Genomic DNA, 14,604 nt, shown 5'->3' on the forward strand with positions numbered 1-14,604 from the left:
CCTTCTTCCCCATGAATGTCAGGAGACTTAAAGTCATGACGCAGCAGCTCCCACCTGGCCAGGATGCTTTGTTTAAAACCTCCAAGTTCTAGTCAAACATTTTCTAAAATCTTCAGTTGACACCTAACAGCTGTGAATATTTACGGGGTACACCAGGGAAATCTGATGTATGTGTATAAGCTGTGATACTTAGATATAAGTCCCCTCATTGCCATCTCCTAAAACATTTGTCATTGGTGGTGGAAGCCTCACATGGCTCTCTTGTAGGTCCCTACAAACTATGTAACTTCTGTAAATGAGTTGTAAATGAGTCAGCCTACCACGCTAGGAACACTATTGCCCTTCATATCATTCAGCTTTATTTTGCCCACGGGTGTTCTGCGAAGTTCCCTGTTCTCTGTAGCATACCCACCTCTTGTGCAAAAGACTCTGCTTTCTTGCGAAGGTCCTTCTCCAGTTCCAGGTTCACTTGCAGTTCCTCATACTCTTCAACAGCCAACATGGACACTTAAGCAGACAGAAAGGAGACAATGAGCTGTGCAGAATCACCAGCAGCATGTGTGGAAAGGATTCTGCGTAAGGCTGCCATCTGTTCCTGGCTGGTGTGGAGTGGTGAGCTTTATGAAGGGTAGCTTAGCAACATGAATGGAAAATGTAAAACCAGTCATACTCCTAGACTCAACCCCACACTTCCCGAAAAGAGAGAATCAGGAGAACATACAGATCTGTGGTTCCAAGCATGTTCTTTGTACCACTGGGGAAACACCAACAGATTTGTAAAACACAGCACAGGAAATACTCTGCCATCAAATCGTATTATGAGAGGAAATATAAAAATTGGTATGTTATGTTTTCAAATAAATGTACTGTAAAATCAGTACAAAATAAATACATCTCTGGTTTTTTTGTTGTTTTGTTTTAGATTTTATGTGTATAAATATGTTGCCTACATGTTTGTCTGTTGTGCCACATGTATGCCTGCTGTTCACTAAGGTCAGAAGGTGCCAGATCCCCTGGAACTGGAGTTATAAATGGTTCTGAGCCATCAGGAGGGTGCTGGGAACTGAACCTGGGTCCTCTGCATGGGGTAAAAGTGCTTTTAGCCACAGATCCATCTCTCCAGCCCCAGACCAAAAAAAAAAAAAAAAAAACACATTAAGCCACAGACAAAACAAAACAAAACAAAACAAAAAACACCATATCACAGGCATTTCACTGGGCAGATCAAGGGATATGTGCAAGATGCGGTCAGGGCTGCTTAGTGAGACCATGCCCTCTTCCCCAACCAAAAATAATTACTGTAGGAAAGGTCTGGTCAAATAAAAGCACCATGCAATCGTTGCTGCTTTTGACATTCTGTGGCCTACTTTGTTAAATAATGATGCGGATAGGATGCAGGGAGCCGTGACGCCATTAGGAACCCAGCTCAATGCAAGCAGACAGCAGCTGAAGAGCCTCGCTCTGAGCTGAGTCGTATCAATAAACTCCCCGCCAAGACACTCTTAATGGCTGCTTTCACACTCTGTTCCACTGGGGCACTTCAATCCTAACTGACTAAGGACGGGTTTGCTATGTAATGACATAGAATTTCAAACTCTGTTCTTCGTAAACTACTGCTTCCTCAGACAGAAGCAGAACAGTCTAACTCAAGTAAAGTAATGTAAGTGGTGGTTTGTGCTGGGAATTACAGGTCCCTGAGGACTAAATGACTTTCAAACCTATTTAAAAAAAGAAATTCCACGAACAGAACAATGAAGACCGTGAGTCTCTGTAGCCCCAGGAAGGACGATAGGCTCTCTTTTTCTCTATCCAGAACACTATAATAAAAAGTGAATTTTCCCATGTCTAGGTTCCTTTGACCTGGATTCTGAAAGGAACTCTCCCGGTCCTGGTGGCAAGTTCATGTATCCCCACTTCTTTCTAGACAGGAGCTTCCTGAAGACAAGATCCATGTGGTAAACTCACAGTCTGCACAGTGCACAAAGAATGCAGTTTGCACGCGCTGGAGCGGGACCTGAAGAAAACCTACCATCTTATCCTTCTCCCTGGCTTAGCTTCCAGGCCCTTTCTTCAAAACCTCCAGCCAGTGAGCAACACAAAGGACAGGAACTACTGCAGGGAGGGCCTGGAAAGCCCTGTTTGTGTCCTGTCTTCCAAACTAGGACACTGGCTGGCCTCAGGACAGGCCAAAGGGAGCACAAGAAACGTATTAATCCTCCGGTGTGGTTTAGATGTGGCGTGGCCTCCAAAGATGCGCATGCTGCAAAGTCTGGCCCTCTGCATGTTAATATTAAGAGGTGGAAGGACCTTAAGAGAAGAGCTTACCGCCAGGCAGACCAGGCTCTCTCTTGCCATGGGATCTCTCCCCGAATCCCACACTCACACTGTGATATGATGCCATCATTATGGTGGGACCCCTTCAAGGAGACCCTCCCAGAGCCAAGTGGGGCTATGCTCCTGGATGACATCTGAAGCTGAGAAGCTATATTCCTTTTAAAGTGCCCAGCCATAGGTAGTTTATGATAGCAACAAAAAATAGGCTGATACAGTCCTCCACATACACACATACCCTTCAAAGACATTTGCAGAGACTTCAGGATTACTCCCTGAGCTAAACTGCAACATTATAACCAGCCCCTGTGAGGCTCGTGCTCTGTTAAACAGCAACATTATAACCAGCCCCTGTGAGGCTGTTGCCCTGTTAAACATTAAGAATAAGATGCTGACCAAACAATATGTCATCTTCTTTTGAAGTATTGGTTGGAAGCATCTCCTACATAGACAGGTCTCATTCTCTAGATATGTTTTTATGTAACTGGTCTAACTGGTTATAAATCCCTTGCTGTGTTGGCCACTAGAGTCTCAGAGTTATATTTCAGACACAAAGAAGAATTATGCAAGATACCATAGCAAAGGGACCCTTGGTATGCTAATCTTTTTTAAAACAGAGGTTCAATATGCATCCCTGGTTGGGCTTGACGTCACTATGGTATGTAGACAAAACTGTCTTCAAAACTCAGAGACCCACAGAGATCTGTGGGAAGCCACATGTGCCATTGCAGGGTGGCGCTGGCTACCTTTGGCCACCATGCATACATAGGCAGTAAAGTTTTTCCACCAAGATGAGGTTTTGAGAATTAACCAATCAGATGAGAGACAAGTTAACCAATCAGATTAGAGACAAGTTAACCAATCAGATGAGAGAGAGGGAGAAAGATGAGAGATAAAGTTGAAGCGAGAGAGATGAAGACTGAAGTTTGCTGAATAAACTGCTGTTAGAAGGACTGGTGGTCATGTCCTTCTTGCTGGTCGAGAGCGGACGTGACAGAGATCCACTCACCTCTGCCTCCACCTTGCTGGAACTTTAAATGCATGCCACCACACCTGGCTGGTACACCAGTCTTGATGCTCATTTTTCCCCTGGCCCATTGTTTATATTCTCTTCATTTAAAATATTATCATGTTTTTTAAGCTTTCTGAACCTCTCCTAGATTCTGATTTACTAATAAGCCCATTAATCATGCAAGTCCTAAAGGGAGCAAAAATTATTATAGACCCACAATACACAGAGGACAGAAGACGTCTATGTTTGAGGTTTCAAAATGAGTTAGTTCCAAATCTCCTAAGAGAAATTGCTTTTATTGAATTTTTTAATGCAGTGTGTGTACTTGAAATGTGTGTGTTGTGCATGCATGCTTGTGTGTGTGTGTGTGTGTGTGTGGAAACCTGAGGTCAACTTTGGGGGGTATCCTCTGTCTGTCTGTCTGTCTATAATTATCTATATATTCTATCTATATCTATTTATCATCTCTATATACCATCTACCTTTATCTATCTCTATCATCTATCTATCTATATCTGTCTGTCTATCATTATCTGTTCTAGCTGTATCCATTTATCATCTTTATTTATACCCCCCTCTCTCCCTATCATCTATCTATATCTATCTATCTGTCTGTCTGTTTTGAGGCAGGGTCTCTCACTGGATCTGAACCTGTTCAGCTAGGCTGGTTGGACAATAAGCTTCAGAGATCCTTCTGTCTCTTCCTTCCCCAGTACTACAATTACAGGAATAATCTGATACTTTTTTTTTTGAGAGTGTGTTTGGTAGGGTCTTACTATGTAGACCAGACAAAATTCAAACTCACTATGTAGACCAGACAAAATTCAAATTCACTATGTAGATCAGGCTGGTCTCACACTCACAAGAGATATGCCTCCCAAGTGCTAGGATCAAAGGTGTGTGCCTACCATGCTTAGGTGGAAATCCTTTTTAAATTCCCTCAGTGGTGAAATAATAGACATGAGATAAAGTCACTGCTGAGGAAAACAAACCTTGGGAAAAGATAAACTCTGGGTGCATGCATAAAGCAGCACTGGACATATGTAAACAAAACATCCTGCAGAAAACAAAGGCTGCAGAGACTTACCTCTGTTGCATTTTTCTAAGACTTTCCTCTGCTCAAGGACTTCTGAATTTAAAACAGCTTTTTCTTGCTTAACTTTATTTACCTACAAATGTAAAATGTGAAGGAGAAAAATTGTAAATGAGACACAAGGCAACATGGGACCCTCAAATGACTGTTTGCCTTTCAACATGAAGTTGCAGTGTAAAGAGTACCCAGCGGCTTCTACACTGAGAGCCTGAAAGCTCTTCTGTGAAACTCTGAGGTAACCTGGGACTTCAGGCCACACCATAACATAGCTCGTTTACATAATTAAATTAGCACTGGGTCCTCACTACATTGACTAATGTTCTAGCCATCCAGTGTCACCCACTCATATTTTTAATGCAAAACATCCAAGTTGTGATCACTCACAAAATACACCTATCAACAGGGCAGCCAGTTACTCAACGTTAGACTCCAGTTTGAACTTTGATTTTATGTTAAAAAGATGCATATATTGATTTCTTTTAAAGATAACTTTAAATTTTGATGACTTTCGGCTTAATAAAGTATACCTGTGATAGTCTCTCCCAAACTTAAATTTCTGTGTTGCCGATAGTCCTGGGGCTAATTGTATTGGATATTAATTCTGTTCTCCTGTGAGGGGTTGTGAACAAGGAATGAATCGGCACTCAGGTGATTTCCTGTAAACCTTCTTCCCACCTTCATTTATAAATAAAGATTAGAGCGGGTGATTGGGCGGAGAAAGAGGAGAAGGTGGAGGTGACCATTTTGGGAGAGAAAGGGAGAGAGGATGACAGAGGAGGAGGTGGAAGGAGAGCAGAGCACGTGGCCTGGAGAAACGGCAAGTTCTAAGGGGTCTCATAGATTGGGAAAGATGGTAGTATAGCAGTAGATCTGCCCAATGTAGGCACACAGATTGTATTCATATTGAGTTGTGTTTTCATTGCCTGGGCTTATTTGGGTTGGAGATTTACTGCAATATTTCTGAAATAACTTTTTTTTTTACACCAACCAGTAGAAAAGAATCCTCCTACACAGCATTTTTTTAAAAATGCAAAGCTATCCACATAAAGGTGGGTAAATCTCAAATGCACTTTGCTTAATTTTAAGAGAGTTGTTTACAATACACCGTCCTTAATTTTAAGAGACAGTTACATTTACAAAACCTAAAAACACTCAAAAGAGCCTGTACTGGTCTAAGCATGTAAAATCACACACAGGAATGATAAACACCACATTCAGAACAACAGCTGCTTAGGGAGCCGGCCACGGTGTGAGGAGGCAGCTGCAGGGTGGTACCATAGGCAGTTTTACCATGGCTGTGCTGGCCGGCTCTGAGGTAGACTGAGCAGATGTCTGTAAGCTCACTTTTTTTCTGCTTGATCACTTTTCAGATGTTTAAAACAGTGACAATAAAAACAACCCCTGAATTATCTTCCAGTAATACCCCTAAGGCTGGGTGAATAGAAGAAAACTACTGGTAGTTCTGAACACAGTCCTGTATTCACCTCCAGAGAGTCCATGAACTGGTTTCTCTTGAAACTGATCTCTCTCTTTTTTTCTCACTAAGTCCAAGAGGGAAGTCCCTCCAAGGTTGCCTCCTTCTCCCCATTATTACTATGTTTGGGTGAAACAAAGCAACAGCAGTTGGGGCTGGAGGCTGGAGAGCGTGGCTGCCCAACCTTTGTATGGGACAGCCTTCAGGAACTGACAAAGGATGGAGCCGAGCAGGAGGGAGCTGAGCAGTGAGGCTGCTCACTGATGGGCCTTTTAAGCTAGCTGGGGTTACTGCAATGCAGGCAGACACTGGTTGAGAAGCTCTGCGCCACAGTATCTGAGACCCAAGGACACAAGTTAAAACAGAGTTGTAAAGGTAGATCCTTGAAACTTTGTTACAAATAAAAAGGTAACAGAGTTGCCCTGAGCTTACAGGCAATTCAAGAGAAGATTCTCCCATATCACCCCTCGAATCTTCCTCCACTTATCCTTTCTGTTCTGTAGGAGGGACACACAGTGATGGCCCATCCCCGGTGAGCTGCCAGTCCATGGAAGGCTAGCTACTCTCATTTTTCTTCACCAGGGCAATAGAGTGTCTGACCTGAGACAGGGGTCACATCAGACTAAGTGGATGACAGCATGGACGGCACACACCAGTGCTGCCTGATGTCTGACTGGCTAACCTAGGAAGCAATGCATGTTCACGCCCTGCTCTCTGTACATTTTCCAAATGACCAAAATGGGAAGGAGGGGTAAAATGAGAGCTAACACATGATGCTTGCATTGAGAAAGCTGTTTTCTTTAAAAATCCACCTATGTTACGAGAATGCATTTTTGTTTGAATACCAGGTGTGGGATAAGAGGCTGCTTCACAGCAGGTGACTATGATTTGCCTCATGCTCTAGCAGGGGTGTGAGTTTTTGGCAGCTGCAGATTGTTTAATTCTGGAGACTCTGGAGAAGGTATAAATGGGAGAACTCCTAAGAAGGAGGAGGCAGCTGCTGCTCCCACCTGTTGCTCCTGGTGGCTGTTGTTGTGGTTAAGTACAAGCAAAGAGAAAAGAAATTAAACATATCATCATGACAAAGGTTAGACTGGACCCAACGAACCTAATGCCCCTAATCAGCAGGAAGTAGTCCAAAGAGGTCTATACTCCTTTCCCCTCTAACTTTTCTCTCCCCTACCTAGTGTTGGGAGTAGGAAGGGATTGGGGTGGAATAAGGTTTAGAAGGGAGGTAGATGTATAAGAACCCAGTAAAATAGTTTTAAAAAATACTAACAGACGCTGGTATCAAAAGTTAGCTGTTACTAGCATCTTTGTAACTTAGCCAAACCAAGTGAGCTGTAAGTTTAAAAGCCAAAGGTTTGGCCCTTCAGGCCTAAGACACCTACCTCCTCCATCACCTCCCCGAGTTTGCTCTTGAGGTTTTCCAGCTCGATGGCTAACACCTTCTTTTCTTCCTGAACAGACACAATTTGATCTCGAAGTTCTATAATTTTAAAAGAAGGAAATTAAAATAGACATTATTTTACTTTTTAATTATGAAACAAAATAATAGGTTTTCTTCTTCTTTTTTTTTTAATAATAGGTTTTCTTACAATGTTTCCATTCCTTTGTTTTGATAGACCCTCCCCTTCCTTCCCCTCCCCTCAAGATAAAAACAAGATACTACAGAACACATGGTATTTGCCTTTCCGAACCTTACCTCACTTAAGGTAACATTTCCTACAAATTCCAATAATTTCATTTTCCTTTCTATTGCTGTGCATACATGTTCATGTATGTGATTGCAAGTATATGTGTGTTGGCATACATGTGTGTTGGTATACATGTGTGTTGGCATACATGTAGAAAGCAGTACAGCTGGGTGTAGGTTCTCATCTTCTGACCTGTTTGAGCTAAGGCTTACTGCTGCCCCCCTGAGTATGCCAGGCTAGATGGCCCATGAGCTTCTGGAAACTCACCTGTCTCTGACTCTAATGTCCTAGGAGTCTGGGGTTACAGACATATGCTATCCTGCCCATCTTGGCATGGGTTTAGAGATCCAAACTCAGATCCTCACACTTGTACAGCAAGCACGTTACCCATGAGCCATCTCTTCAGCTAGTAAGTAAAATTTCCTTTACAGAGAAATAAAATTCCGCTCTGTATGTATCACATTGTTATTATCTGTTCATTTTTGATGGGCAGCTAATTTCATTTTTTTGCTGTTGTGAATACAGCAGCAGTAGGCATGGATATACAAGTCTTTATGATGGAATCAGGGCCTGTTGGTATGTGTGTAACTGTGTCACTTGGTAGTTCTTGTATGTTTGTATGTATGTATGTATGTATGTATATATGTATGTATGCATCCATGCATTTAAAGATTTATTTATTTAATGTGTGTGAGTACACTGTTGCTGTCTTCAGACACACCAGAAGAGGGCATGGGATCCCATTGAAGATGGTTGTGAGCCACCATGTGGTTGCTGGGAATTGAACTCAGGACCTCTGGAAGAGCAGTCAGTGTTCTTAACCACTGAACCATCTCTCCAACCCCCTACCTGGTAATTCTCTTATTTTATTTTGGAAAACAAAAACTGCACTGTACCCTGAACTGATTTCCATGATGGTAGCACCTGAAATTAAGTTTATTCTTAAAAGAAAACATGGATCTGATCAAAGTCAAAAACTAAAAATACAGTTTGTATTCAGTGTTATCTGACAATTAAGGAAAGGAGCAAAGCAAAACCAAGGACAATGAGAATGTCACACAAAGACCCACCCCAGCCACACAGAAAATGACACTGCACAGGTTCAATAATGCCACTGTATTAAAGGGACCAAACTGAATTTTCTTTGCACTCTTTCCAAACACCACATTGTAAAGAAACTGTCTGGCATTTTAGAAGTAAAAGAATTTGTAGGCAGAGACAAGTTAAGGCACTGCACCAATTTCTCTTTCATGATGGGCACAAGCTCTCTGCACAACACATCATAAACTGATGTCTGGATAGCTTATAACCTGGAGATTCAGAGTTTAAGAAAATAGAAATCTTGACTTGAAAATGTAAAGAAGCCATTTCCTCTCCAGAGTTGTGGGTGTTCTGTTTATTCATTTATTTTCATTACTTATTATTATGACTTAAGGAAAATGTGTTACCAGGCTGAAAGGGGACCATGTGACTGTGGTGTTTAAAGTGCCCACTGACTAACACAGGCTTCTTAAACTTCCGCTCAGCCTACTGCTTTGCCTGGTTTTGTTTTTAAATGCTTTTCAATTCTTACCCTTCTCCAAGAGCAAGAAAAATCCCATGACATCATTATGAATGAGTTTTTTTTTTTTCATAAACTCAGCTTGAAGTTCTGAGATTTGGCTCTAAGTTACTTTCTCCACCAGATGACTAATTCCAGGAAGAAGAACACGAGACCATATTGTTCAAGTGCTCACAGAAGAGAGAACAATGAACAGAGGGAGACCTTGAGGCCCCCATCACTCCCAAACCAGTGCCCTCTATTTTGTCTTAACATAAGGGGTCTAGGAGTAAGGTCAGGGAGCGCCTTCCATCTAAAATCTCATCTCCCAGGCAAAACAATAAGCATGACTTTTGAACATGAACCAAGTTGCACGTGTTATTGAGCCTATAACAGAGACCTAAATAAATACAGGGTATTGGCTGAACACATACACCATTTTTGTGCTGGGGATTAAATCTTGGGCTTTACATATGATAAGTTCTCTTTATACCTGGCTCTACCACCAGTCAAGTAGGAGATGGTTTTAACTATACTTATCCTTCATTCAGCAGAAGTGTCTTAACCCTGTACACATGTGGTACACACACACACACACACACACACACACACATGCAGGCAGGACACTCGTACATTTAAAATAAAACAAATCTAAAAAAAAAAAAAAGAAAGAAAGAAATCATGGTACAAACTCTTAAAGTTATGGTAACTTCCCATTTCTAGCCAGGCCACACTTCTGAAGTGGCCTCATTCCAAACAAGAAAGCAACCCACAAGAGCAAGAAGGAGATGCTGTTGTGATTTTCACTCAGACTGTTTCCCCTGATTGCCATGGCAACGAAGTCAGAAACATTGCTGCCGGGACCCAGTCATCAGTATTCTCAAAATTCTTTCAGTGTGTGTGCACGGGGTATGTGTGCACATGTGTGTATAGGCACACATGCATGCATACATGTGTGTAAGGGCCCAAGGAAGAAGTCAGTTGTCCTGCTCTGTCCTTCTGTACCTTCCCCTTCAAGACAGGGTCTTGTGTTAAACCTAGAGCTTGCTGGTGTTCTGTCTGGAGTGGCTACAAGCCGAGTCCTTCCTGTGGTCGTGTCCCCACTCCCCTACCCCTGTTCTGGTATTACAGGCATGTATATCCGTGCAGGCGTTGATGTGAGTGCTGGGGATTCGAATGCAATACCTCATTATTGCTCAGCAAGTGCTGCTACTCACTGAACCATCTCCCTGGTCCCATGTATTTTCAAAACTCCTCATGGAATTCCCATGTGCCATCAGAGACACCCTAGGCTGGCAGGAGCCATACTCAGTCGCAACACTGGAGTCCCACCTTTGATTTGCTTCTGACACTGAACAGACACACAGGTCTCAGCCGCAGCATCTGTGTCGGTGGCTGGGTCATCATCATCAATGTTTATCTCCTCTGTAATTACGTCTGGCCCCAGTTTGGCCATGTATAGCATGCTGATTCTTTTCAGTGTTTTATTTTCTTTATTTAGCTAAAAGGAACATAGGAAAAAAATGGTTATTTTATCAACCAGTCAAATGAGCATCTTGGATTTTAAAACAATAAATGAATTAAGTGTATTTTTGTCTTGCATACTCAGTAACATTCACAGTAGGATGTAACAGGCAGACTCATTCAATGAATAAACTATTCACATGCTTATAATAAGTTTATTACTATAAGTGATGCCTCATCTTGAATTACAGCAGCAGCCAGTGGAACTGCTGGTTTTAAACTTTAAGAAATACAAGGAATTTCAAGGCTGGTGAAATAGTTTAAACCTGAGGACATGAGTTCCCAGAACTCACCATGGAAAAAAAGAAGAGAACCAAAAAGCCACGCTCTGACACCCACATAAGGCTGTATGGCATGAATGCACCTACATTCATAGCATGTGTGCATGAGTGCACACACACTCGCATACTCTCTCCTGCCTACACACACACACACAGGGCAAAGATGTCACTGGCCACAGCTAATCAGCCAGAGTTAGTGAATATGACCACATTTAGCCAATCAGAAGAAAGAGTTTCTGCATGCACAGCCTTGCGAGGCGATGCCAGTGTCAACCACCTTCTGCTACAGGACTGAGAGTAGAAGGGATCCTGCAGTAAGAACCCAAAGCAAACGCCATGCAGAGAGAGGCAGAAGCAACAGAGAAAAGAGCCCAGAGCCCCAGACCATTCTCATCTGTTGAAAGAAAAATACAGGATTTATACAAATGAAATCTCAGTGCATATTTGTAGAGCTCAAGTTCCTGAATGTTAGAGAAGGGGCTTCATTACTGCTGCCTTGTTAAGAGGTGATCCTGCGCTTCTCATCTGAAATGTCTCTCAATCATAAGGCAAGAGCAAACCTGCTTTCACCCTACACTAGCTGAACTCATTACCATATACAAATTTACATAGTGGCTACACGGGCAGGGCACACGGAAGAAAGGAGTAAACTAGATAGCTTTGGATCCTATGGCTTCAAGTACATGGTCACTTACATACCAATTTAACCTGCACATTTTAACAAAGCAGAGTTGCTGTACTTGTAAGAAAATGATGAGGTCAAATTATAGCATAAGACATACCGTTTGAATTTTATTCTTAAAATTTTGTTTGTATGTATCTGTGTAGGGGATGTACCTAGGAGCAAATGTCCTCACAAAGGCCATAAGAAGGTATCTGATGCTCTGTGACTGAGGTTCTATAAGAGCTTCCGAATGTGGATGCTGGGAACTGAACTCAGGTCCTCTGCAAGAGCAGCATACAGTGTTAAACACTGAACCATCTCTCTAGCTCCCTCAATCCCACTTTTTTTTTTAGTCTGCTTTTCTCAAGTCCCAAGAGTTTATAATACATCGTCAAAACCAAACTATATGGCTACTTTACAAAAGACTTCTTGCAGATCAGGAGACAAATGGGTGTGTACTAAGGATGCCATTGTAGGGATGGGTTCATTGTAGGGATGGGTTCATTGTAGGGATGGGTTAAGGGTTTAGTACAGTGATGAATGAACAGAAATAAATCCATCCATCACCCAAAGGTTTGCAACATACTAGTGCTTACACCACACTGTGGCTATGGGAGAGATGGGTTGGTGGGTAAAGTGTCTGCAATAAAAGCATAAAGACCTGACCTATGTAAAACACCTGGGATAGTAGAACTTGACTGTGACCACAGTCCCGGGGATGTAGAGACAAGTGGGTCCCTGGGACTTGTGAGCCAGCCAGCTTATCAGGTTCAGCTGGAGACCCTGTTCCTAAATATTAGGTAGAAAGTGATAGAGGAAGATGCTCAAAGTTGAGATGACCTCTGGGCTACATATACATGTACATATACCTCCACACACATGTATACACACATACACATATACATATATATATACACACATATTCATAAGCACACAAAGAGACAAAATAACTTTTAAAGAAGGCAATGTTTGGACCAACAGTTACAAAGTATCATGGAAGAGTCACCCCATACACCATTCTCTACTCTAACCACTGTCTACCTTGTCACCTAAGGTGACCAGAGAGCAGAACTAACCTGCTCAGAGCCACACATGCCCCAAATGACACAATTACAAATAAAATGTGCAAATATGCAAGTGCTGACCCTAAGCCCTTGCTTTCCCAAAACTACTAATCCCAAGAGGCAGGGGTGTCTTCATCTGAATGGATATAATGTTGACACAGTCTTGGGTGATACATTCAGTGAAACCAACCTGGAAAAAATACATTGTTTCTCTGCTCGTCCTAGAAGAAGGAAAGGAGCATCTAGTATATAGGACTGAAAAACTCCAGGAATGCATAGGCAGGGCAAGCAGTGTGAGCATGCCCATGTTATCAAAGCAGTATCCCCTAATGCTATGCGTGCATCAAACAAGAAACGGGAAAGAAGTTCACTTGGAAATTCATATTCCTAGTTAGGTTCTGACTCAGTATCTTATGAGTTTTAGTGCAGTGTCATTATGCACACAATTAAGCACATCCTATTAGCAAGCACACTGCTAATGTATATGGATTAAATATACTTATTTATTTGTCTATTTGTTGATAGTAGAACTTCAGTCACATCCAAAGAAATACTTTGGAGTTGGGAGATATGAAGAGTAGGGGCGAACACAACCAGCATTACTAATGAAATTTGGCTGGAAATTGCTGTAATCCATTTTTCTGATGGACGCTTTTTACCCAAAATACATAAGACAGAGATAAAAACATTCTTTAATAATAATGTAATTCTGATGAGGCAGAATATAGAAAATTACACACTTGGTAAAATCATCAGCTAGAGGCAATCAGTGGCGCGCTGGAGGTCACCTTCCACATGCCCTCCTCTGCTTTCATAAATAACCACCTGAAATGAAGGGCTCGGGCTGACTCTTTCATCAGACTCCAGCAGAAAATGTCTGTGTTCTTGTGGGAGACTCTAGTGTCTCATCTACCCTGGGGACTACTGCTCCAGGTCAAATGGGTACAAATGATGGGCACACACACACACACACACACACACACACACAGAGAGAGAGAGAGAGAGAGAGAGAGAGAGAGACAGAGAGAGACAGAGAGAGACAGAGACAGAGACAGAGACAGATAGACAGTGAGAGACAGAGACAGAGAGACATACAGAGAAAGAAATAGAGAGAGAGAAGAGAGAGAGAGAAGAAAGAGAGAAGAGAGAGTACTTTTATAATTAGAAATTGGCTTTATACACAAGCAGATGCTTACAGAATCATATTCCAGGACTTGGAACCTTACACCTCCCCATTAGAGCAGGCAAGGGAGCAAAGAATTAGGAACAGAGCAGGAAAGCAGCCGCTCCTTGGAAGACCAAGTTGCACAGAAGCCCAGGCACAAGCCCTGGCTGGCACACAGAGTGAGCCCAGGCTCAGCCCCCATGGCTGGCACATACACACAGAGCCCAGGCTCACCCCCCAGCTAGCACAGGCTCCCCAGCTAGCACAGGCTCACCTTTGTCGCCAAGGCTTCAGCGCTCTCTCGACATGTCTTCTCTATTTCAAGATGGTTCTGCATGAAATTCACCTCCTCTATAACCATATGTGAAACTAGGAATGAAGAGGAAAGAGAGGCTCAGCATTCAAGAATTAGTCAACTATTCCAGAAGCCCACACACTGCCCCATGACCAAGAAGAATGTTTCAATTCTTCCTACAGCTAGACCTTTGGCTATGACTAAAAAGCTCCTCAGAAGTTGCCTTTGATTAAATCTCAGATAATGTATGTATGCAGAAAAAAAATGCACACATGCAAACTACAAACCTTCTCAACTATTACACACATAATAGTTTAAAAGTCTCTGTTTCTGTCTGTCTCTATCTCTGTCTGTCTCTGTCTCTGTCTCTCTCTCTCTCTCTGTGTATGTGTGAACACGGAACGGACACACACGTGCATGCATGTATGCCTGTATCTGTGCATTTGGAAGTCACTGGTCACCTT

General features: G+C 42.4%; 1 protein-coding gene across 3 annotated transcripts in view; it reads right to left on the reverse strand.

Moving 5' to 3' along the window:
• The window catches only part of Shtn1 (shootin 1), a 102,767-nt gene that overhangs the window by 54,385 nt on the left and 33,778 nt on the right, over nt 1-14,604 (reverse strand). For all 3 annotated transcript variants that reach the window (XR_386512.3, NM_175172.4, NM_001114312.1), the window contains exons 4-8: nt 14,120-14,214; nt 10,480-10,648; nt 7,302-7,399; nt 4,431-4,512; nt 413-507 (exon numbers count right to left, since the gene is read on the reverse strand). Coding sequence is in view for 2 of the 3 variants with exons in the window: in NM_175172.4 (NP_780381.1) it covers nt 413-507; nt 4,431-4,512; nt 7,302-7,399; nt 10,480-10,648; nt 14,120-14,214 (539 nt within the window). In the remaining variant the exon portion in view is untranslated. The remainder of the gene's footprint in view (nt 1-412; nt 508-4,430; nt 4,513-7,301; nt 7,400-10,479; nt 10,649-14,119; nt 14,215-14,604) is intronic.

The sequence above is a fragment of the Mus musculus genome, chromosome 19 (assembly GCF_000001635.26).
Source record: "Mus musculus strain C57BL/6J chromosome 19, GRCm38.p6 C57BL/6J".
NCBI classification, from domain to species: Eukaryota; Metazoa; Chordata; class Mammalia; order Rodentia; family Muridae; genus Mus; species Mus musculus.